The sequence below is a fragment of the Saimiri boliviensis genome, chromosome 2, assembly GCF_048565385.1.
Source record: "Saimiri boliviensis isolate mSaiBol1 chromosome 2, mSaiBol1.pri, whole genome shotgun sequence".
Taxonomy (NCBI): Eukaryota; Metazoa; Chordata; class Mammalia; order Primates; family Cebidae; genus Saimiri; species Saimiri boliviensis.
Genome location: NC_133450.1, coordinates 202,175,844 through 202,200,669, shown reverse-complemented (window position 1 = coordinate 202,200,669; position 24,826 = coordinate 202,175,844). Strand labels below are relative to the sequence as shown.

The following is a 24,826-nucleotide window of genomic DNA, read 5'->3' as shown; positions in this document are numbered from 1 at the left end:
CCTGAGGAGTCCTGAGCCTTTTCTCAGTCCCTCCAAGAGCCAGGTTAGTTTAGCAGAAAGAAGACATGCTTCAGGATTCTGCAGATATCTATTCTAGCCCTGGCTCCCACTGACCAGCCAGGTGACCCTGAGCAGGTTTCCCAACTCTCTGTTAGGCAACTGTTCCTTTATCTGTAAAATGAGGTGGTCACTTTTGACCTCATAGCCTTGTGTGGATTAAATAATAACAGATGTAAAGTTCCCAGTACAGAGTCTTGTCTGGAGAGAACATTTCAAAGTGGTGGCCAGATGATTGGCGGTGTTTTTCATAACGGGGAACCCACATGTGGCTCCCACCACATTCTCCAGTGGGAGCTGCTCAGGAGGGACTGGTGCCTCCCACTGTGGTGGGAAGAAGCCCGCCCATCACAGGAGGAGCTTCTGGTGCAGGTGCTGTGGGGTCTCCCAGCAATGCCAGGGCAGGCCTGAAAGGGGAGTAAAATTACTTGGTTTGCCCAACGGAGACAGGATCTCCTTTTTGCCACCAAAATATGACATCGAGGCAGCATTCTGGAATATTTCCTGCTGTTTCTGTTTGTGAGCGCTAAAGGGATGAGTGAAAGTTGCTGTCTGTGGTTTTCCTTGTTATATGTTCATTTAAACAACCAATAACCAAAAAGTAGTAGTTATGTGGGAGCTCCTAGTAGAGTATGTAGCACGTGGGAATAGTTCATGATTGTTAAATAAATCAGTAATAATGCCACTTTATAACCTATTTTTCTTTCTTTTTTTAGCTCTAAAACAAATCCAGAAGTCCATAATTACCAGGTAAGATACTGCTTTTAAAGGTTTTCTTTAAAGAAAGAAAATTTTTAAACTAAAATAAAAACAACAAAAACAGGTTTTCTTAAAGTTTCTGAATTTTCCACAATGAGCAGTCATCATATTTATAATCAGATTTTGAGGAAGTAATAACAGTATTTGTATTTTGAGAAAATGGTAAGAGGAGAGCCCTTTCCTTCTGACCTCTGCCACTTCTTGGCCATCTGAACTGCCTGTTTTTCTTAACCTTGTCAACTGGCAAGCGTCAGGGACATATGTTTAGGTTTCTGGGTGGTCACACACAGCCCCTTATTGGCATTCAAGTGAGGCAGCTTTTTGTCAAAGTGTATTCTAGACCTAGGCAACATGAATCTCTTGAGATGGGCTTCCAGGAAAGGATGTTTTGGTTGAGGATACTGGGAAATGTCGCATCTTTCATTCCTCTTCATGGATTTTTCAGTGCCCATTGAGGTGTGAAAGAACTGAGAAGTCCTGCAAGAAAGACATGTTTTATTTTTTTTTAATCCATTGTTTCCTCAGATTATTTGTGTGTTGGTCCCCTCTCACACCCCTGATTTAAAAAACTAGCCTTGAGCTGGCACAGTGGTGTACATCTGTAGTGCCAGGTATTTGGGGAGGCTCAGGTGGGAGGATCGCTTGAGCCCAGGAATTCAAGACTGCAGTGAGCTATGATCCTAGACTATTGCACTTCAGCCCCTATGACACAGTGAGAACTCATCTCTTTAAAAAAAAACACACACACACTAGCCTCTCCCTCTACATCTCTTTTTAAAAGAACACTAGCCTCAGCCCCTCCCCTTTTTCGGTGGTGGTGAACTCATGAACACGAATAGATCAGTGGTTTCTAGAACCTGCTGTGTGAAGCACTGTGCCAGGCCCATCCCTGCAGAATGAGTACAGTACGTTTCCATGGCTGGCGTCTTGCTCTTTCTCAGGATGGACAGCCAGGGCCCGTGCCACCTGCCAGCCCACCCATGCCTGGTAGCATGAAAGGTGTGGTTTACAGCTCAGCCTGGAGCAAGTACATTCTTCCTAAGCCACCGTGGGTGGCTCCCTCTGGCCATTCACAGCCTTGTGGCACCTGGTTCCAACTTCTCTGTTTATTTCTCACCACTCCCATCATACTCCATATGTTCAGCTCACAGGGAGTTGCATAATTGTTGCCCCATAATTTCTTCCCACTGTTCTTTGCCAATGTTCGTCTGCCTGGAATTTCTTTGCTTCCTGTCAGTATATTAAAGTACCTCTCGAAGACCAAGTCAGGGTTGGGTGCAGTGGCTCATTCCTGTAATCCCAGCACTTTGGGATCACAGCCAAGGCAAGAGGATCACTTGAGCCCAGGAATTTAAGACTAGCCTGGACAACATAGTGAGATCCCATCTCTACTTTTTAAAATTTTGTTTTATTAAAAAAAATTTTTTGTTGTTGTTTAAAGACCAACTGAGAAGTCACCTCCTCTACAATGCCTTCTCTGATCTTTTCAGTTGGAAGTCCCCAGCACCCGGTGGTTCTCCATCCTGCTGCATATTAAAGCCATCTGGCCAGCTTTAAAAAAATAACTAGTGCTTGGTCCATATCCCTGAGACATTGATTGATTGATTGAGACAGAGTCTTGCTCTGTTGCCCAGGCTGGAGTGCAGTGGCACAGTCTCAGCTCACTGCAGCCTCTGCCTTTCAGGTTCAAGTGATTCTCTTGCTTCAGCCTCTCAAGTAGCTGAGATTACAGGTGCCCACCACCACACCCGGCTACTTTTTTATAGAGACAGGGTTTCACCTTGTTGGCCAGGCTGATCCCAAACTCCTGACCTCAAGTGGTCCACCCACCTCAGCCTTGCACCCCTGAGAGGTTGAGTCAGAAACTCCAGGGGTAGGATCTGGGCACCTGTAGACTTCAGATTTCTAGCTGAAGATCTCCAGCTTCGGATCTCCTGTGGTTCTGATAAGCAGCTGGGCAGGGATTCTGATGTGGACCTCGCTTCCTAGGTGGTCATTTGTTTGTGTTTAGAGACAGCGTCTTTGTCTGCTGACTTGTAACTCAGGGCCAACTCTCTTGGCCTGGACTGGTGTGGGTATCCGAGGGACACTGCCCTCCCAGGTTTCTCTGCTCCATCCCCAGTCTGAAGTAATGAAGCTATTCCATAAACAGGTTCACCTGAGAGCCTTATTCTCATCATCCCCTTTCTTGGTCTTTCATTACTATAAATATTAATTCCTTACATGAGGGTGAGATCTGAAATCCCGATGTATATTACCTTTACGAGGTTTCTGAGTTACATCACAGAAGAACTTTGTGATAATTGACTTTCATGCATGAAATCATATTCCCAGTGTGCAGAACCTGGAAGTGACTTCCACATTTTAGGAAATGACAAGTAAAAAGTGTTGGAACTTGGTTGGGGAAAAGTCTGGCTTCTCCGTCTCCTTGTCTTCATTGGGTTCTTGAATCTTTGTTTGGTTATTTTTTTGTTTTTGAGACAGAGACTGTCTCTGTCACCCAGGCTGGAGTGCAGTGGTGTGATCTCAGCTCACTGCAATCTCCGCCTCCCGGGTTCATGTGATTCTTCTGCCTCAGCTTCCTAAGTAGCCGGGGTTACGGGTGTGTGTGTGCCATTACTCCCGACTAATTTTTGCATTTTTAGTAGAGATGGAGTTTCACCATGTTGGCCAGACTGGTCTCGAACTCCCAACCTCAAGTGATCCACCCGCCTCAGCCTCCCAAACTGCTGGGTTTACAGGCATAAACCACCGTGCCCGTCCCAGGGTTCTCGAATCTTCTTATTCACTGTTTTTTGTAAAGGGGTTTTCAGGTGTAAGTAACTGAGGTTGTAGGGGACAAGTAGTTGATAGGTGATCAGTGCTTGAAGGAGAGACAAGAATGTTAGAAAAGCAAAGCAGCTCAGCGCTGCCGTGCCCTCTCCCCATAGCCCTGGGTGTGTTCTCACTGTGCATTTTCTGCTTAGAGTGAACATCGAGGCGATTGTTTGTTGAAATCAGATCTACTGAAACTCATCTAGGCATTGTTATCGCAACTCATTGGCAACCCTGGGCCCTTTGGACCTTGCCAGTCTTAGAGGTCTCGTGTTGTTCTATCAAGTGTTGAGGGTAAATTGACCGGGAAGAGAACATCCTGAGAAGTGGCCTCATGCATTTGAATACCGTGAAGGGTATTCAGGAGGATAGTGTTCCAGCATTTATCTTACGTCGAGCACCGCAAGGTCAGCCAACTGCAAAGGATGGATCACTGTGTTCTCAACAAGGACTCTGTTGGCATCTGGGGAGGGAGAGTTCTTCATTGTTTGGGACTGTCCCTGGAATTGCAGGATGATTAGCTTCCCTTTTCTCTGTCCCTGTGACAAGCAGACATGCACACATTCATTTCCTGTTGTCCTCTGAGGGACGTGAGTGTACCAGTTGAGAACCAGCTGGGTTAACATTAAAATACTCCTTGACAGTTGAGAATGTGAATGATTGCCAGAGGAGATCAAGGAAGTTTCCAGAATCTTTTTCCAGATCTGTGGATCAGGTTCCCACCTCTCTCTGATGAATCTGATTTGGTTGTGTTTAAAGCCAGAGAAAAGCATAGAGGGTCCAGTTCTAGGTCAGCCTTTCTCTATTGTTGAACAGCCAGTGAATGGGACCTCATTCTGGGCCTCTGTGATCAAAACACCTGGAACAGTCCAGCTCTGGGCAAATCATCTCAACTTTGTGGGTTTCTGTATCCCCCTAAAGGAGAAATATGCAAAGATGGCATCAGGGAGGTGCTAAAGCCCTGGTCAGCTCCCAGATCCTGCTACTGAGATATTTTCTCCAGATTCCTTTTCCTGTGACATGTCTTTCCGGGGGCTGCAGAGTCTGCTTGCTGACAGGCATCTTTGAAGGAGAAAGGAAAGGCTGCTGGAATACAGAACAGGCAGGGAGGGCATCTCAGGTCCATGAAAATGGAATGAACAGAACTGCTGAGAATTCTCTGTGCCAGAGAGCAGGCCACTGCTTATTAACCAAAGTAGCCCAAGAAGGAGGAGAAGAAATAATTAAAAGAGTAATGGTAGCATGATTGTAGTGACTTAAATGTCAAGAGGACCTTCATTTGCCCCTTAGGAGCCTCTGACTTCTGCTGGGGTCTAGGACCACTGCCCTCTACAGGCCAGAAGTGGAAAGGCAGCCTGCTACCCAGCCCGCTAGGGCTGCACCCGGGTCCGTTTGTGAGTCACTAGTCAGGGTCTGTGTTCTCTTTTTAAAATGGCCAACTTCCTTCAAAATTAGCGGGGCATGGTGGCACGTGCCTGTAATCCCAGCTACCCGGGAGGCTGAGGCAAGAGAATTGCTTGAACCCGGGAGATAGAGGTTGCCAAGATCCTGCATTTGCACTCCAGCCTGGGCAACAGAGCAAGACTCTGTCAGAAAAAAAAAAAAAAAGGCAACTTTCAACCTTCTTCCTTCCTTTCTTTCTCTTTCTTCCTTCCTTCCCTTCCCTTCTTTTTCTTTTTTCTCTCCCTCCCTACCTGCCTGCCTTCCCTCCCTCCCCCATCCCTTCTCCTCTCTCCCTTTCTCCCTCCTGTATCAGGATTATAAGCACTCCGGATGGTTTTGTTTGTTTGGGTATTTTGTTTTGGATTGCATTTTAGAAGATTATTTTTATTGCTTAAACCAGGGAGGAAGAAAAAAACTTCACCCACGGCCCTGCTGCTTCACTTCACATCCCTGTCCAGCCCTTGTCTGCGTGCAGATGTAACTGTTCCACATGGTCATTGTCATTTTCGGCAATGACAAAAATTGTTTCTGAAGAGAGAAATTGCCTCCCACTCTCCCCATCTCTCTGACACCTTCCGCCTCTTCCCCTGGGGAGATGAATACAGCCTGTCGCTGGTACTCTGGACTCGACCCCCTTCAAGGCAGGTGCTGTCACCTTCCTTCTAAGGGTGGCTTCCCAGCCCCTTCACAGGGAGCTGCCTCTGGAGAGGGCTAGAACCAGGGCTGGGTTTCAGCCCCCAGCCTTTGTCAGAGGGGGAAACGTGATCATCCTGGGAAACATCCGCCAACCCCTACCCCGCAGCCAGGGTCTGTGGCTTTTCCATTCATAGTCCCCCAGCCCCTCGGGTGGATGCCAGTAACAGAGAAAGTGAATGAGGACCATTGAAATTAAAAGGTCATCAAATAATCAAGTTTGGTGTTTTATTTCTAGCCTCAGTATCATCCTAGTATCCACCCCAGCCAGCCCCGGTGGCATCCTCACTCTCCAAATGTCAGGTAAGTGCTGGTGCTTCCAGAGCTACACCTTTAAGTTCTCCTTTCTCTAGAAAAGTTCAGATTCTACTTAGTTAGGAGTAGGAAGTCTGCATCAGAAACAGCCCTTAAGGGGTGCATTGTCATGGCTAAGATGAATAAATTTTCAAAGCAAAGGTAGCCAGTAATGAGTGTGGATGCATCAAAGGTCTGCTTTGTGAAATAAAAAATGAATTGATTTTTAAAAATCATTCTGACCTCAGATATTCTTGGTTTAGTTTTGTATTCAAGATGTTACTAAAATTTCTAAGTAATATTTTTCTGTCCTGAGAATTTATTTACTTCAGATGTGATGAAAACTTAGGGATTTTTGTTGCTGTGGTTTTTTTTTTTTTTTTTAAGATTTTTTTTTGGGAGTGGGGTTAATGAGTTTGCTTTTTGTGGCAATAGATATTTTCCCCTAAACCTAGGGATCAGTAAACTTTCTGTAAAGGATCAGCCAGTATTTTCTGCTTTGTGGTCGCTGTCACAACTCCTTAACTCTGCCATTGTACTTTGAAAACAGCCCTGGACAATCCATAATTGAGAAGCTATAGCTATGCTTCAACGAAACTGATTTACAAGATCAGAGGGATTGGGCTGAGGGCTGTCATTTATCAACTTTGGCCCTGACCTACCATAGTTCTTTCTAAGCCAACTGGCTTCTTTTGGACTGTGTTTATAGTTAGGCTTGAGAGGTTTTTTTGTTTTGTTTTGTTTTTGTTTTTTTTTTTTAGGGTAGCTTTGTGACAGCAACCTTTTAAGATTTGAATTTTAGATCAGTCTTAATTGGTGTTTATTTGTGAAGCTATTTCAGAGACATGGTTGGCAAGTTCAGTTTGCATGAAGGTGAGATTCCTAGCCTTTCTCTGAGAAAGTATGAAGAATAAAATGATGGAAATAAACCCACTTACAGCAAGGCAAAAAAAAAAAAAGTTTGTTGGGGAATTTTGTAACCCAAGAGTGTGATTGTTTCTAGATACTTGGTAGTCATATAACTTTTTAAAGCAAGGTAGGTTCATGGAGTAATAATTCTAAATCTTGCTATGTTTCAAAGGTACTTTATTCTTCAGACGTAAGAAACAGAAGAGAGTTATAGAAATACTATTTTAATTAACATTGTCTTTACAAACGTGTGTGCTTATCATTATCTGTTTTATCATGTTAGTTTCCTTCTGAGGCACTGTTTAGCAGCAGGCCTTCTGAGGAATGCTGTAAGCAGTGCCTCTCTGGGGTGTATCTGCTATTGACACTTGAGTGTCATCTGGAAGTTTGTTAATGCAAATGCTCAGCGCCCCCCACCACCCCCCCCGCCCCAGACCTACTGGATCAGAATCTATGGGGTGGGGCCAGCATATTGTGTATTTTCAAGCTGTACAAAGATACCCCATGAAAACAGAGTTTGTTAGTCCAACACTTCAGGTAAATGCTGCCTGAGGCATTCATGGTGCACACTGGCATGATAAAACCTCCAAGCAGTCCTGTAGTAAAGGAACATTTTCCACCTTCACTTAGCTTTCTCCAGACGGACTTGACCATGAGACACCCTTTGAGAAATGATGACTTGACCATAGACAGAGCCCTGCTTTGCTGGGAAGTTCATAGATGAGCTGCATCTGAACTTTTATAATACTCACGTAGGAAATCCATTCATTTCCATTCATAGCCATCCCCATTCACGTGGCTCACGGATCCCCCTGCCCCATTTCCTTTGTGCTTGTGTTGTTTCACTTACATTTCTGCATTTTCTTCCATTCTCCCACTAACCGTTCGCTCTGCAAATGAAACAGGCCATCCTTTCAGGATGACAGGTCGCATTGGAAAGCGTCGGCCAGTGGAGATGACAGCCATTTTGATTATGTCCACGACCAGAACCAGAAGAACTTAGGAGGGATGCAGAGTGTGATGTATCGAGATAAACTCATGACTGCACTTTGAGAGACTGAAGCGTCTCTCTTCCATTCACCTTCATAGTTTCACTGCATTCCATGAACAGTGTCTTGGCCTCACATGGATGGATGTGTTTTTACGAGGGTCTTTAAGGAGTAGTCCTGAGAGGTGTTTTCAGTGTCCGTGTAAATATTTGAAGATAAGACCACGGTAGATTGTCATAATTTACTATTGACTGCATTCTCATTAAAATGAAGGTAGTTAAATTCTCAGGAATCATTTTGATGTTCTGATTTTAAAATTGGAGTCAAAGTCTATGTTTATCATATTACTGTGTGCCTCATATTCTTTGTTATTTGATTAATGGGACCAAATAAAACCAGAAGCGCTTGGGAAGATAGCTCAGCATATATTGCTGTGGTAGGAGTTGAGATTGCTAGGGTCCAGCTTCCGCCATAGTGTGGCCTGGATGAGTTATTGCCTCTTCACTGATCTCACTCTCCCCGTCTGAAAAGAGAGGGTTGGACTAAGTGATCTCAAGGTCCTCTCCAACTCTACAGTTCTGCAATTTGTTAACATTTAAATTTTTTTTTTTTAGGCTGAGGACATACACTCAAACTAATTTTATCACAAGGAAAACTGCAATACCCACTTCCTTGACAGAGAGTTACTCCTTTCAGAAGCTAAATAAAGTATATAACTTATTAGATGTTATATAAATACAGGGAGACTTTGAATTTTATATCTTAAAGCAGTTGAGCTACTTTGAATTTAAGCAATTGTACTAATCTTAAATTGCATAGCATTTGTTTTGATAGAATTTGCTGCTCAAGTATGAGAATAATTTTTAATGTCTTAATGATTGGTGCTGCTAACTTGCATGATTTCAGAAGACATAATTGTGAATACACCCTGTCAGAATTGGGGGATCGGTTTTTACCCTAGACTTCACTCTTAAAAAGCAACGTGCAATCAAGATCATTTATGGCTCAAATGAAAGCACATAAGGTTTTCTTGAAGTTGTGCCAAAGCATTCTGTAGAGTAGGATACGATGGGTGTTGCCCCAGTCTGTTTGTAGAACCAGAAATCAATATGTTGTCTTTTAGGTTAAAGCTTATACCAAAATATTTATTTCCCCCATTTCAAGCCCTGAGTCAAACATTTTTTTTCTCTTAATAAATAGACCTGAAATATTTTATTAGTATTTTTCTGAAATCAGTTGATTCTCGTGCCATTTTTATTCATGTAATTGTAATTTTACCCATTTTAAGCCCTTTTAAAAATGTTTGACATCCTTTGAGATATTTTATTACTAAAATCTGATCTTTTTGCCTACCGCAAAAATCTGTTCAGAAAGAAGATATCAGCTGCGTACCTTGCACAGCGGAGTTGATCACTTATAAGCTTTCCTTCTCTAAGGCATTTGTTTACAGGTGTATTCCATTTTAGCAGACATTCTGATTTTCAGTGTATGTGCTGCATACAAATAAATGTGTTCTGAATCTTTTCATCTTATTGGTAGCATTTTTACAAATGTGTTTCCAAGGAATAAAGATGATTCTTCCTTTTTTTTTTTTTTTTTTGACTCCATCTTTATTTTTTTTAATTGATTCTTGTTGCTGTGCAGAAGGCTCCTTTGTGAATGACCTCAGTAACAGAGCAGCTGGCTTTTGTAAGTCTGAGGGTGAGCATTCAGTTGCGGGGGGTGCTGCGTGGAGCAAGATCATCGTAGAACGAGGCTGCTCTTGGCAAAAGTGGCTCTTGTAGGCACAGCAGCTGATGCCTTTCTTCTTCTGGGGCTACTCTGGTGAAGGTTGTCTTATCTGTCACAGGTGCTGAGCAGAGAGAAGTGGTGGCAGTGGGATTTTCCCAGTAATAGTCCTGTAAAGGTGGGTGTTTGTCCTGTCTGGCAGGAAGACATCCAAACCCTTATCTGTGGGCTCCTGGAAATTGTGTATGCCATCTAATACCCTCTAATAAATACCTCTGTGCTTAAGATAACTTGAGTGGTTTCAGTTGTCTGCAACCAAGAAGCCTAACCAGTTTGCATACTTAGGACATCCTGATTGTCAAAGGAAGTATACACTTTCATTCCTTAACTTAGTGGACCTTTCTCTACTGCAGTTGACCGGTTCAGTCCTCACAGCCTCCTTTTCTGTCATTCTGTTACATGTTGGTGTTTTCTAAAGGTCTTTCTTCTGCTCACTGCTCTTTTCGCCAGTCTACCCAAATCTTCTCATTCTGTCATAATTGTTAATGCTGTTGACTCTGAAACCGTTCTCTCTAACCTAGACGGTCCTATGAGCTTTTGGGCTGACATTTCATCTTAGGTATTCTGTATACACCTCAAACTCCACCTATCAAAAATCAAATTGATCATCTTTTATCCTCCCTTGACAAAACTTTTCTTCTGCCTGAATTCTCTTCTTTACCCACAGTAAGAATGTATACATCAGGTGTCCCCACACTGCGGCCCCCTGAGGCCATTTATCCGGCCCCCCCGCTGCACTTCAGGAAGGGGCACCTCTTTCATTGGTGGTCAGTGAGAGGAGCACAGTATGTGGCGGCCCTCCAACGGTCTGAGGGACAGTGAACTGGCCCCCTGTGTAAAAAGTCTGGGGACGCCTGGTATACATCATCTACAACTGTTCTGCCGATTGCCACCTATATCAAAACAGTGCCTAGGTCTGTTCAGCTCTGCCTTGGTATTCATACTTAGGCCTTCCTGTCTCTTCTTACTGACATAAATCCCATAGGAGCATCTTTTCTCTGGCTCAGAGGTGCCCTTTCTTCTCTCCCTGACTCTAGTTGCTCTTGACAAGCTCACACTCTTCCCAGTCGCTACAGTGATCTCTCTAAAACACCGTCATGGGCCTGTGCCATTGCAGTGCTTGCCATCACCCTGAGGATGAAGTCCAAGGGCCTCTCTATGGAATTCCCACTCTGTGTCTCCATCGTCTTGCTCTACCATATACCCCCGTTTCTCACCCTGCTGTTGAAAATCCTTCAATGCCAAATTGCTTGTGGTTCCTGGCATGCACCATACCCTGCTGTTACTCACATCTGTGCCTTTGCAAATACTGTTCCTTCTGCTTAGAATTCTGTCACTCCCATCCCTTCCCCTAACTCCGCTCGATGTCTGCCTGTGCCCAGACATCTACTCCCAGGGACTCTCCAACGGCCCCACCTCTGCAAATCGGGTTAATTTCTGTGTTCCAGTAATAACTTCCTCCCTTTCTGCCCCCATCCATAGCAACATTGCACTTACAGCTTTGTATTCAAATGAGATCTTTCATCTGTCTCATCCTGGAGCCTGTACACTGCATAAATCTGAGCCTGTGTCTTTTGCCTTTGTCCCCTGCACCTGACCGATAGCAGGTGCTCAGTGAATGTCTGCTCAGCAAGTGGATTATTACCACATTCATTTGAAAGGAGATGTCTAGCCAGGTAACAGGCAACAATACATCATCTCTGGGCTGGTATGAAGATACCTAAAAAACCTTATCCGGTATGGGGGCATCATACTTTTGAGTAGGACACTGACCACCATGTTACTTCTAGATTCAGTTTCATCATCTGGATATTACTCAGTGTGTCAACTGTGTTCTCATTTGAGGCACTGGTATCATGTTGTACAGAGCAGAAGAAAGTCCAACCACATGACATTGGAAACCCCGGGAGGTTGACATTGATCTGCGCTCATGTAGAGGGGCTGGGCTTCTAATGCTGTGCTTTGCAGTCCACATGTGTCACTTCACTTCTTGACCACCCTGTGAGATGGATAGTATCCTCTTTTTCATAGATAGGAACGCTCAGGCTTAGAGTTAACCAACCAGCCTGTATTCCAGAGCCTGTGCTTTCAACCCCAGTGCTCTCTTGCCTCTCACCCTTCATCCCAGCATTTGCGACCGTGGGGATCCACATTTCCATGAGACTGTTAGATGATGTTGAACAGTTCACGCCACTGAAATCTGTTTGCTAACCAGAGAGCTGTCCACCCCCTCCAGCCATCTAGTAACCCCTATCCATCTGCATGACCACCACCACTGGTAGGCAGCTAACTATACATACAGCCCCCACCACCGTGGCCTAGTAACCATGTTCCCTCCACCGTTACTGCCACCAGTGGGCTCCTAACTGTCCATACCCACCCCCGACACACCAGGGCTGGCAACCTTGTTCATCTCCGTCACCTGTGATCTAATAATGCCATTTACTGCCTTCTCCCCAAACACACCCCTCCAGTGGTCTGGTAACCCTCTCCACACCTTAACATCCCTCCCCAAGTCTAGAATTCCTGTCCACACAGGCATCCTTCAGCAGTGGTCCTGTTTTCAAAGCAGTAGAGATTGGGCATTAATCTTGGTGAACCAGTGCTTATTTGAGACAGTCCACTCTATTGCTTCCTTCCAAAGAGTTCAGAAATGAACAGTTTCTTCTGGAATATTACTTGACAGTAAAACCACACTCACTATTCTGTAACTAATAGAATTAACTTTTTACATTTTGAAACTCAGGTATTTATTGGTTTATCATCTATTGATGTTTCTGTGGTCCCCCAAAACATCCAACAGTGTATTGACAGTTGTCATTGGATTGATGTAATTCATGCCGGAAGTCTTTATGCCAGGTAATTAATTACCTTGGTCTTCAAAACCCTCTTGCCATGGCCGGTTGCTGTGGCTCACACCTGTAATCCCAGCACTTTGGGAGGCTGAGGCGGGTAGATCACAAGATCAAGAGATTGAGACCTTGCTGGCCAACATGGAGAAACCCCGTTGCTACTAAAAATATAAAAATGAGCTGGGCTTGGTGCACGCCTGTAGTCCCAGCTACTTGGGAGGCTGAGGCAGGAGAATCGCTTGAACCCAGGAGGCGGAGGTTTCAGTGAGCCGAGATTGCGCCACTGCACTCCAGCCTGGCGACAGCAAGACTCATCTCAAAAAACAAACCCTCTTTCCTACTTCATTTATTGATCTACCATTTCTACTGAAGATGGTTCTCCTTAACCACAAAGAAAGAGGAATAAGGACAGTGTGGGGATTCCTTAGTCCTTCTTGCCTGTTAATATTGCACCATCCTTCCAGGTCAGCGACTCCAGCCTCCTGGGTCCCACTCTGAACATAATGACAGAGCCTTTTTGTTGCTCTTGACTTTCCAGCTTTTAACTAGTCCTTTAAAATCTGAGCTCATCAAATAACTCCCTGAACAGCCATATTGATCCCTTTGGATCAATATTTCTCAAACTTAGAGTTCTAAGTCAATTCCCTGGCAGACCAAGTCTTCCAGACGCGCCAGGTAAATACTCTATGTTGGTCTAGGATGATTTGCTTCCACTGTCTCACTACAGGAGGCAGAGGACAGGTGCAGAGGCGAAGCATAAGTGGGCAGAGAGAAAAGGCAAGTTAGTTAATGGTCCCTTGCACATGAGAAATGGTACATTTTAAGAAACCCTGGGGGTATCAAAAAGACAAAACATGTAACATGGACATTCATCTAAGCCTTAGCAAAAGAAATCCTCAATAGTTCTGCAAATAGGCCCACTTCTCTCAAAATGAGGGAGCTAAAGCATGGCTTGTACAACTTAACTAAAAATGTGGATTACTGCATTCTAAATGGTCAGTGATAAGACCCAAGATCCTGCATTTTAACAGCCCAGGAGAGACTCAGGTGGGCAGCCCAGCTTTGCTTTTCACTTTGGGAAAGCAAAGCTGCTTATCTACTTGTGTTCATCCTGATTTTAATGCCTCAATTTTAACTCAATTTTTTTTAACATGCATGTTAAGTCAATGAATGCATGCATCATAATAAGTAACTAGATCTGTCTGCTCAGCAAAGTTTTGCACTTCCTTAGGCCCAAGGTGAAGCAGAAGAATGTAAGCATTCTAGTGGTTCTTTTTTTTTTTTTTTGAAATGGAGTCTCCCACTTTCTTCCAGGCTGGAGTGTAGTGGTGTGATCTCAGCTCACTGCAATCTCTCCCTCCCAGGTTCAAGAGATTTTCCTTGCCTCAACCTCCCAAGTAGCTGGGATTATAGGAGCCTGCCACCACACCCAGCTTTTTTTTTTTTTTTTTTTTTTTTTTTTTTTTTTTTTTTTTTTTTTTTTGAGATGGAGTCTTGCTCTGTTGCCAGGCAGGAGTGCAATGCCGTGATCTTGGCTCACTGCAACCTCCACCTCCCTGGTTCAAGCTATTTTTCCACCTCAGCCTCTCAAGTAGCTAGCATTACAGGCATGCACCACCATACCTAGCTAATTTGCATTTTTAGTAGAGATGGGGTTTCGCCATGTTGGCCAGGATGGTCTCGATCTCTTGACCTCATGATCTGCCCACCTCGGATTCCCAAAGTGCTGGGATTACAGGTGCAAGCCGCTGCGCCCAGCCTCTGATGTTTCTTTATATGGCTTTAATTTCATCATTAACCGACCCCCTGGAATCTATCAAACCAAGTCTGTGTTCTGGCTTCACTCCCCACTTCAGAAGCAAGGGACTAGTGAATTCCAGCTGTTGGAGAAGGACAGGGCGTATGTATGCACCAGTGTGTATACACCTAGCACCTGGGCTAGGATTGGAGCCCATGATTGGGAATCAGGTAGAAGTTTGCAGAAGTAAAATGGCAAGACATTGCCAGCCAGGTGAGAGAAGGATTAAAGAAAGGTCCGCAGTGTTGGGGCCTGGTTTTATCAAGTTGTCCCTTGCCTTTTTTGTCAAGTTGAGCCCCGCAGTTCTCTAATTAGGTGAAGTGTAGAAGCTTTGGAATCTCATAGTTTGAATCCCAGCTTTGCCACTTACTGGCTGTGGGACCTTTGGCCATCTTCTTCTGGACACCTCATTTTCCTCATCCCCAAATGGAATTTACCAATATCTCACTGATAAGAGAATTATTAATAAATGACATCATATACAAAAGACGTTTTGTACACTGATGCTATCTGGCAAGAATTTTTAGTGTTTTTTATTTTTTTTATTTTTTTTTGAGATGTAGGGTCTTCGCTGTCCATGTGGACAGAAATAGGCCAGGGAGATACAAAACCTTGCTCAAGGCTGGGCATGGTGGCTCATGACTGTAATCCCAGCACTTTGGGAGGCCAAAGGCAGGCGGGTGGATCATTCAAGGTGAGGAGTTTGTGACCAGCCTGGCCAACATGGTGAAATGCTGTCTCCACTAAAAATACAAAAATTAGCCAGGTGTGGTGGCACGTGCCTATAGACCCAGCTACTCGGGAGGCTGAGGCAGGACAATCGCATGAACCCAGGAGACAGAGGTTGCAGTGAGCTAAGATCGTGCCATTGCACTCCAGTCTGGGTAACAATGTGAGACACCATCTCAAAAAAAAAAAAAAAAAATCTAGCTCAAGAAATAGAATAGCTAATAGATTGATGGCTTGAGATGTATATTCTAAGTTTAGCAAGGGAAATGAGTGTTTGGTTCCAAAGGAAAGATCAGGTGGAAGAGCATTAACACACATATATATAAATCACGTCTTTTTGAAACTAACAAACTCAGAGCAGAAACACCATAGAGCTCTTTTGAGGAAATGAAATAGAAATGATATTTCTGTCTGAGAATACTAGGAAATAACTGGCCAGGCAGAATGTGGACAATGCTTTCCCATCTGCACGTGGCAGAATTGGCATAGAGTAAGGAATTGGTGAGACGGCTGAAAGTCCATTCTCCTGGTACGATTGGGACTGAGAGGCTTGGAGAACTGAAACAGAGTGTCTGATTTCATCTTAGACAAAGTGGAGGAAGATTTTAACTATTAGGAGACTGTGTGGAAAGTTAGTAATAAAAGGAGACCACTGTACTTTGTTGCCATTTTTTCATTGTTGTTACTTTGTTTTTCTTTTTTTTTCTTCTTTTTTTTGAGACGGGGTCACTCTGTCACCGAGGCTGGAGTGCAGTAGTATGATCAGGGCTTACTGCAGACTTGACCTATGGGGCTCAAACAATCCTCCCACCTCAGCCTCCTGAGTAGCTGGGACTACAGGCACGCACCACCATGCTTGTCTAAACTTTTTAAAATTTTCTGTAGAGCTGGGGTCTTGCCATGTTGCCCGCGCTGGTCTCAACTCCTGGGCACAAGTGATCCTCCTGCCTTGGCCTCTTACAATGTTGGGATTACAGGTGAGAGCCACTGCACCCGGCCTGTTGCTTTTTTAAAGATAAGTAATACAAACAGTAGTAAAAATTCAAGCACAAATAGCTGAAAGTTACTTTTCCTTGTCACCTTCTTATTCCACATTTTTCCTTGAAAGGAAACATTAGCATTTCTCCTTGTCAATCTAGAGCTACTCCGTGTATAAACGAGCATACAGTATGTTTATTTAACCAATCAATATTGATGGACATTTAAGCTGCATCAACTCCCTCAAGTTACAGTGGCGCTGCCATTCTTGTACCTTCTGTTTGTGCACTTAAGCAAATCTATCTGTAGCATGAATTCCCTAGAAGCAGCATCCAGGTCTAAAGGTTTGTGCATATTTAAGTTAGATATTACCTAATATTTTCTCTCCAAATATATTCCACCTTTTTATACTACCCCCAGCCCACAGACACCCCTCAGCAATTAGGACAGTGCGTTTGTGACCTCACAGGAAGTAAATCACAGCCTTTGCTAGCTTTTTTTTTAAAAAAAAAAAAAACTTAGTCTGATGAGTAAAATGCAGAATTTCTGTTTTAATCGCATTTCTCTATGAGCAAGGCTGTGCACCTTTGCAACTTTCTAAATGCTGTTTGTTATTTTCTGTGAACCGTCTGATACCCCTGTTCTTTCTGTTTCTTTGTTTTGTTTTGTTTTGTGATGGAGTTTCACTCTTTGTCGCCCAGGCTGGAGTGCAGTGGTGCAACCTTGGCTCACTGCAGCCTCCGCTTCCCAGGTTCAAGTAATTCTCCTGTCTCAGCCTCCCAAGTAGCTAGGATACAGTTGTCTGCCACCATGCCGGCTAACTTTTGTATTTTTAGTAGAGACTGGGTTTCACCATGTTGGCCATGCTGATCTCAAACTGACAGGTGATACGCCTGCCTCAGCCTCTCAAAGTGCTGGGATTACAAGTGTGAGCCACCACATGTGTCTGAAACCCCTATTCTTGAGTCATTCAAGATCAGGCTAATGAAGTACAATTAACCATGTCATCTTAGCATTTATAATAGTGAAGAAGGGGAAGGCAGGGAAGAGTTGATGTTTACCAGACATTTTTTTGAAAGTAGGTTTCCAGGCCAAGCGTAGTGGCTCACGCCTGTAATCTCAGCATTTTGGGAGGCCGAGGTGGGTAAATCACCTGAGGTCAGGAGTTCAAGACCAGCCTGGCTAACATGGCAAAACCCCGTCTCTGCTAAAAATACAAAAAATTAGCTGGACATGGTGGCACATGCTTGGAATCCCAGCTACTCAGGAGGCTGAGACAGGAGAATCACTTGAACCTGGGAGGCAGAGGCTATGGTGAGCTGAGATTGCACCAGTGCACTCCAGCCTGGGTGACAGAGTGAGACTCCATCTCAAAAAAAAAAAAAAAAAAAAAAGAAAGTTAGGTTTCCAGTAGTTCAGGTAACAGTCGCCATGATACTGCCCTGCAGAGCTGAAAAAGGAAATGTAGGCAACATAAAGATAACCAAGGTAAAGGAATTGATTTCTAATATCTGTGTTTCCTTTCCTGTTTGGGAGGGTATTGAGAACTTTCTACTCAGCCTTTTTAGATGCCCACCCAGACATGGTGAATTTCCCTCGTGCATTTGACCAAGGAAGGATAGAGGTACTTCTTGTTATAATTAAAGTTCCAATATATTGGATCTAAAATTACAGCCACATCCCAAGAGTCACCTGTAGTTTTATTGGAGGAAAGGCTGCAGAATTTAAAATATTAAAACTGCTATAGTCTAGGCCATCCACTAAAAAAGGTGAGAATAATTAGAGGAACATCCCTGCAGGCTCATGTTATAAGAAACCCACAGAAACCGACCTAATCATCATCTACTGAATGGTGAATGATTTAAACATCCACGTTCTACACTGAAACTTCAAAGGCAAGAGGTGTTGCCATGCTAGTGCTCAACCAGCTTCATTCCCTGGCTGAATAATGGACACTGTCTATATTAAAAGCAATTAAACCATCAACCCCTTAAAATTCATCCCAATATTACGGCATCAGAGGCTAACTAAGGATGTTCATAATAGAAGCTTCTGAAAATCCTGCAAGAATTGGGAAACAGAGACGATCACTTGAGGAGATTTTTAAGCACTAATGAATACCAAAATAAATTAATCCTCATCTCTATCACCCTAGAAACACATACCCAGTGTTCAGCTCCAACTCTGGCTCACACTGGTGTCTTATGCAATTAGAATGTCTAAAACCTACTCTTAACAGATTATGCATCTTATTCATCTAACCTGAACTACATTCCAGGATGAATAATGTTTTAATTTCATTCATTCAGTGAGTCGCATGGTGTCTGGGGAGTGGAAAAATAACACTCCCAGCTCATGCCTGAGTCTGCGTAGCTCTGTCAGAGTGCACAGGAAAACAAAGAATCTGCTATGTGGACATTATTTTAAACTCACAGCTGAGCTCTCGTGATAATGATTATTTTGTAGTCTTACTGTCCCTTTAGGAGTTCTTGCATAATTCTGTTTGAGAATGCATTTAAAGAAGTGGTTAGGGGCAAGTCTGTTAATGCTGTTGCCCACCTAAATAAATAAATAAATAAATAAAGGCACAGAAACACAGAAATGAAAGGCCAAAAAAAAAAAATCTGTAAGAAACCCAGAAGTGACTGGGCACAGTGACTCATGCCTGTAATCTCAGCACATTGGGAGGCTGAGGTGGGTGGATCATTTGAGACCAGGAGTTCGAGACCAGTCTGGCCAGCATAGTAAAACTCCCATCTCTACTAAAAATACAAAAATTAACCAGGCATGGTGGCATGCACCTGTAATCCTAGCTACTCAGAAGTCTGAGGCAGGAGAATCACTTGAACTTGGGAGGTAGAGGTTGCAGTGAGCCCAGATGGCACTACTGTACTCCAGCCTGGGTGACAGAACAATACTTCATCTCAAAAAAAAAAAAAAAAAAAAAAAACCCAGAAGGTAAACTTCGGCTTCTTAGAAGTGACTCACAACAGTAATAAGTCACTTTAAATATAGTTTTAAAAAACAACTATATTTGAAAGTTCGGGCCGGGCGCGGTGGCTCAAGCCTGTAATCCCAGCACTTTGGGAGGCCGAGGCGGGTGGATCACGAGGTCGAGAGATCGAGACCATCCTGGTCAACATGGTGAAACCCCATCTCTACTAAAAATACAAAAAATTAGCTGGGCATGGTGGCACGTGACTGTAATCCCAGCTACTCAGGAGGCTGAGGCAGGAGAATTGCCTGAACCCAGGAGGCGGAGGTTGCGGTGAGCCGAGATCGCGCCATTGCACTCCAGCCTGGGCAACAAGAGCGAAACTCCGTCTCAAAAAAAAAAAAAAAGAAAAAGAAAGAAAGTTCGAATTATTAGAAATGACTTACAACTTCTAATAAGTCACTTCAAATATACTAAAAAACAACTATTTGTATTTTTTTCTTAAGGCAGGAAAAAGATTGAATAAACTTAGTCATGAGCCTCTGAGCAAAAACCAATTCATGAAATAGTAATTCTCTGGACTCAGATTCTGAGATTTATCTGAAATTGGTAACATTGTAAGTCTTACCACAAAATCATAGAGCCCCTTCTCCACAGCTTCTTGGCACCTGAGTGGCATGTGTGCATGTGCAAAACCTAGCAAGAATAGCATCATGACAAAACAGCCTTTCTGGCAAAAAATGTCAGGACCTGCTTACAGCTATTTATTAAATCATGTGATAGTGGTTTGCCAAAGAAAATTCCAGACTCAAAGATGGAAGCACATACCCTGTCCTACCTCACATAAGACTGAGACCCAGGAACTACTGAACCCCAAAGGTTCTTGTCATTCCTTAGGATATAGAGTATGTTACTCTACAGTTTTGCAGAGACTACATAATATAGTTAGAAATAAGTAGGGAATTGATGACCGAAGTGAAACTTTTATGAATAGATATTTGCTAAATTACCCAAGGAGAATTAAAATTTAATGCACTAAAACTAGTTAATTGAATAAAGATCTGCTATGCTTCTACATTGTGCTGGTATGTTGAAGAAGATGCCATCTTTGGCTGCAGGTAGCTAATCATCATCAGAGTGAGAGCTCCCCGTCTAGTATGGATTCATACATCAACAGTGCTAAAACCGGAATTACTTGGAAAGTTGATTGTCTGGAACATTTCTTGAAGGAAATACAAATTGGAAACATTTTGTGCCAGTTGGTCTATATAAAAGAATCTAAACCACACCCAAAAATAAAAATGTAATTTTGACCTTTTTTTTTTTTTTTTTTTCCCCTGAAATAGAGTTTTGCTGTTGTCACCCAGGCTGGAGTGCAATGGCGCAGTCTTAGCTCACTGCAACCTTAGCCTCCCAGGTTCAAGCAGTTCTCCTGTCTCATCCTCCCAGGAAGCTGGGACTACAGGCGTGCAGCACTATGCCCAGCTAATCTTGTATTTTTAGTAGAGATGGGGTTTTACCCTGTTGGTCAGGAACTCAAACCCCTGACCTCAAATGATCCCTCTGCCTTCGCCTCCTTTAAGAGTGTTGGGATTACGGGCATGAGCCACTGCGCACAGCCAATTTTGACCTTTTCTGAAGAGTAAGATGAAGTAGAGTCAACCTTCTCACTAGTCTTTTTTTTTTTTAGAAATAAGACCGCTAAGTTACTGTAAGAAATTATCCCTAATTAATAGATGCAACGTAATGTATCACATTTCTACTAAGATGTCAATACAATTTTCTTCTCAAATCCATTATGAAAAAGTACAGTTTTTCAAATATATACTCTACTTGCTGCCAAATATGCTTTCCCTGAATTCAGTCAGAACTTGTAATAATACATCAGTCTGTTTAGTCTCTACCAAATTAAAATTGAAATCAGCGAAAGCTTTCTGGGAAACCAGAATGAGTAAAGCGTACTTTCTCTCATCTCTCAGTCGGGCATGGCACAAATCAAATTATATCATTGAGCTGTGGTTCCTGGCATATGAATGCTTAATGTCCAGAAATGCGGTGTCTGCCACCTAGACAAGTGAAATGAGTTACCTGAGGTCACATAGTCAAACAGCAGCAAAGCCAAAGCTGAGTGCCGGCTCCTGTTCCTTTTTTGTCATTAGAGTGCTCCTTTCAAACACATGGCAAAGCAGTGTTGCTTAGCAATTCAGAGAGCCGAGGGTACCTGGGTTCAAATCCCAGCTCTGCCATTTACTAGCTTTGTGACTTGACGAAAGTTCCTTTGTCTTTCTGCTCCTGTTTCCTTATGTAGAAAACAAGGATAATAATAATTTTCCTTTCTTCAAAGGGGTGTTGGAAGAGTAAATAAGTTAACTGATGGTAAACTTCTGGGCACTCAAAAATGTTAGCTTTTGGGTTTTTTTGGTTTTTGGTTTTTGGTTTTTTTTTTTTTCCTCTTTGAATATTTAAAAAGCATGATTAATGCACTGGCGTTCAGTCAGGAGGTAGGATTCTGGCTGACACCATCTGCTGTAAAAACATACTACTTGAGTGAATTCTGCTAAGAGAGTCCCAATTGGAGAGCCACAGTTCTGGGGGAATGGACTGGGGATGGACTAATGGCAGGGCTTCCTGACCTTTTCTTGTCCTTGGCATACATAGAAAGTGATATGTTTGAATAGCACTGTGGGGCAAACAGTGATATGTTTGAATAGCACAGTGGGGCAAACAGACAAGGCTGCTTGAGGCTCCAGGCTCGCCAGGTCCTGCCCACTTACCCTAAGGACTGGGAGAATAAATGGTTCAGCCCACTTGTAACCCTTCTTAGGCTTAGGCTGAGAAGCTCTCTGAGATCTTTGTCAGCTTATCCCGGATGTGTTCTGATTATAAAACTGTCCCCATTGGGAGTATGGAATTGTCTCCATTGAGGCTAAAAGTAAAACAGGAACCAGTTTGTCCCAACCAGCTCCTCCAGAAGGTGTGTGGAGAACTTGTGTGTGACCTGCAAGTCTACCATGTGGGCTACATATACACAGATTCCACCTCCAGGAATCCCAACTTGGAGTTAGGACACGTGACATAAACAGGTGATGAGTAAGTCTGAGTTCAGGCAGCACTTGATATGTGTGCACTGAGCAATCTAGACGAGACGCAGGGGACTTTGGGTAGGGGGTGTTTATCGTGTTTCCCACTGCATCAGCTGGCACAATACCTATGGGGGACTTGCTGACCATCCAGACATGGACATTCTGTTAAAGGCAGGGAGTCTGTTGATTTCTTGGCCTGCCTGGCTGATGATTTGGTTACTTAGAAGGTAGAAGAAACACTGCAGGTATTACTGTTGTAAATTGTGGTCGGCAAGGAAGACTACATTGGAAACATGTAAGTAACAAGATCCATGGAAGAAAAAACCCTGACATCCCAGAATCATTCATATGAAATGAGTGAAATCCAGGGCTTAATTCTCCACATACATTCTTTTTTTTTTTTTTTTTTAAATACGAAGTTTTGCTCTTGTTGCCCAGGCTAGAGTACAATGGCACGATCCCAGCTCACCGCAACCTCCACCTCCCAGCTTCAAGCAATTCCTCTGCCTCAGCCTCCTGAGTAGCTGGGATTACCAGAATGCGCCACCACACCTGGCTAATTTTGTATTTTTAGTAGAGACGGGGTTTCTCCATGTTGGTCAGGCTAGTCTTGAACTCCCAATCTCATGTGATCCACCCACCTTGGCCTCCCAAAGTGCTGGGATTACAGATGTGAGCCACCATGCCTAGCCAGTTCTCCGTATATTCTTTATCTTGTTGTTGGTATTCTTTTTTTAAATTATTTTTTGTGGGTACATAAGTAGGTGTATGTATTTATCAGGTATATGAGATGTTTTGAAACAGGCATGCAATGGGAAATAATCACATCATATGTATTTTACTCTTCAGAAAACCGAATTTCAAAATGTCAAAGAAAATAGACTTAAAAAGGAATATATTTTACATGGGCTGTGAATTTAAAAAGCATAGATAATCCAAAAGAGAAAGGCTTTATGAGCCTCTCAGATGAACCCACAATTTGTAATAGCATTTTAAAGAGTAAGAAGATGGAACATACGATCCAAAACAAAGGGACACAGAACTCTTTTTAAGGACTCCAGAGTTTTGTAGATGCTCACTTCGGTTGGAGCAAAAAGATGAGCAATTTATAACAGCCCTTATAACAGTCCCCTTTGAGGACAGTATGTGAGACTAACCAGCAGAATCAGAGTTACTCAACTTCCATTTTGCTTTTTTTCTTTTTCAACAAGGAAGCTAGTCACTATACTAACTGCAGAGAGTAAAGAGAACAAACAGAAGAAAACTGAAGTCCAAGATGAAAGAGTAGTCAGAAAATATTTTACTGCTTTTTGATTAGCTCAAGTGTCTAGGGTCAGGAAAATGGTCTCCCAAAACACGGAGAAAATCTGCACTTGTCATTGCTGAGTCAGCATCATTTGAAAAGGTATGGAGTCTTGGGAAAATGCCAGACAAGTAGATGGACAGTTTCTTGGAAAATGAATTCCAAAAACTAGACTGATAAGCTGCATTGCAATACTGAGGAAAATTTGAGAACAGAGTCTTTTGTAAGCACTTCGTAAAGGAAGCAGTGTTCACTTAGGAACAGCACAGATTTGCTGAGAATAAGTCATGCTAATCTTTCAAGATTCTTAGTAAGCTAAGAGTAGGACTGTCTAACCTGATAAGTAGAATGTCAGGACATTTAATGGTGAAACACTAGAAATACATAAACTTCAGAAATAAGGAAAACTGCTAATATTTAATATCATTCTGAAGACCTTACCATTGCAATAAGCCAAGAAAACAAAATTAAGAATAACTATTGAAAAGGACAAAATTCATGTGATTCTCTTCTTAAAATCCAAGTGAATTCCGACTGGTAAGAGAGTTGTACAAAGTGGTCAGAGGCAGAAATATCCTCAAGTCAGCAGCTTTGTATATCTAGTCATTAAAAAATTGGGAGAGATGTAATAATTACTAAGATCTTCAATTGTGGCAAAACTGAAAAATACCTAGGAATAAAGTTATGTTCTAAACCTTAATGAAAAAGTTTAAAAATTCTAACTGAAGGACATTTTGAAAGACGTGAGTAAGTGGAGAGAAATATGTTCCTTATGAATATAGTCTTTCAAATTAATCCATAATATTTAATGCTTTAAATCAGAATTCCAGTGGAATTGTTTGGAAGTAACTTGAATTCTGGAATTCAAGAATTCAAGTTACTATCACAAAAGGAACCCAGAAGACTAGGCACATGATAACAGCTAAGGAAAAAAAAAAAACTGAAGAAAAATAATGATGCGAGAAAGGGAATAAGATTCATAATGTCACATATACTAGTATATATTAAAACGAAAGTGATTAAGACAGTCTGATACAGGGTTAGATAAGTAGATCAATAAACATATGAAAAGGCCAGGCACAGAGGCTCATGCCTGCAATACCAGTGCTTTAGGATGAGAAGTGGAAGGACTGCTTGAGGCCGGAATCTGAGATCAGCCTGGGCAACATGATGAGACCCTGCATCTAAAAAAAAATGAAAAATTAGCCAGGTGTGGTAGTGCACACCTGTAGTTGTGTATTTCTACATTTCTAGGCATTTCTTACAGAGGGAATTTAATTCAGGGAATTGGTTATACAAGGGCTGAAAAAAACAAAGAAACTTAATTGGATAGTGAGGCAACCCAGCGATTAGCAACCACCAGAACCTGCTTATCACTCCTAGAGCTGGAGAGACAAAGGGA

At 42.8% G+C, this 24,826-nt stretch overlaps 1 protein-coding gene and 1 long non-coding RNA gene across 7 annotated transcripts in view; one reads left to right on the top strand and one right to left on the bottom strand.

Annotated features, from left to right (window-relative positions):
• Window positions 1-24,826, top strand: part of EPB41L4B (erythrocyte membrane protein band 4.1 like 4B) — a 163,193-nt gene that overhangs the window by 77,849 nt on the left and 60,518 nt on the right. For 5 of the 6 annotated variants that reach the window (XM_074395140.1, XM_074395142.1, XM_074395143.1 and 2 more), the window contains exons 14-15: window positions 774-807; window positions 6,005-6,069. In XM_074395140.1, the coding sequence (XP_074251241.1) occupies window positions 774-807; window positions 6,005-6,069 (99 nt within the window). Of the gene's footprint in view, window positions 1-773; window positions 808-6,004; window positions 6,070-7,874; window positions 9,977-24,826 lie in introns of those variants that run through there. The other variant, XM_039475093.2, reaches the window with a different exon arrangement.
• LOC141583769 (uncharacterized) overlaps window positions 931-24,826 on the bottom strand; it is a 37,265-nt gene continuing 13,369 nt past the window's right edge. The window contains exon 3 of the long non-coding RNA XR_012516661.1: window positions 931-1,293. This is a non-coding gene — a long non-coding RNA (uncharacterized LOC141583769). The remainder of the gene's footprint in view (window positions 1,294-24,826) is intronic.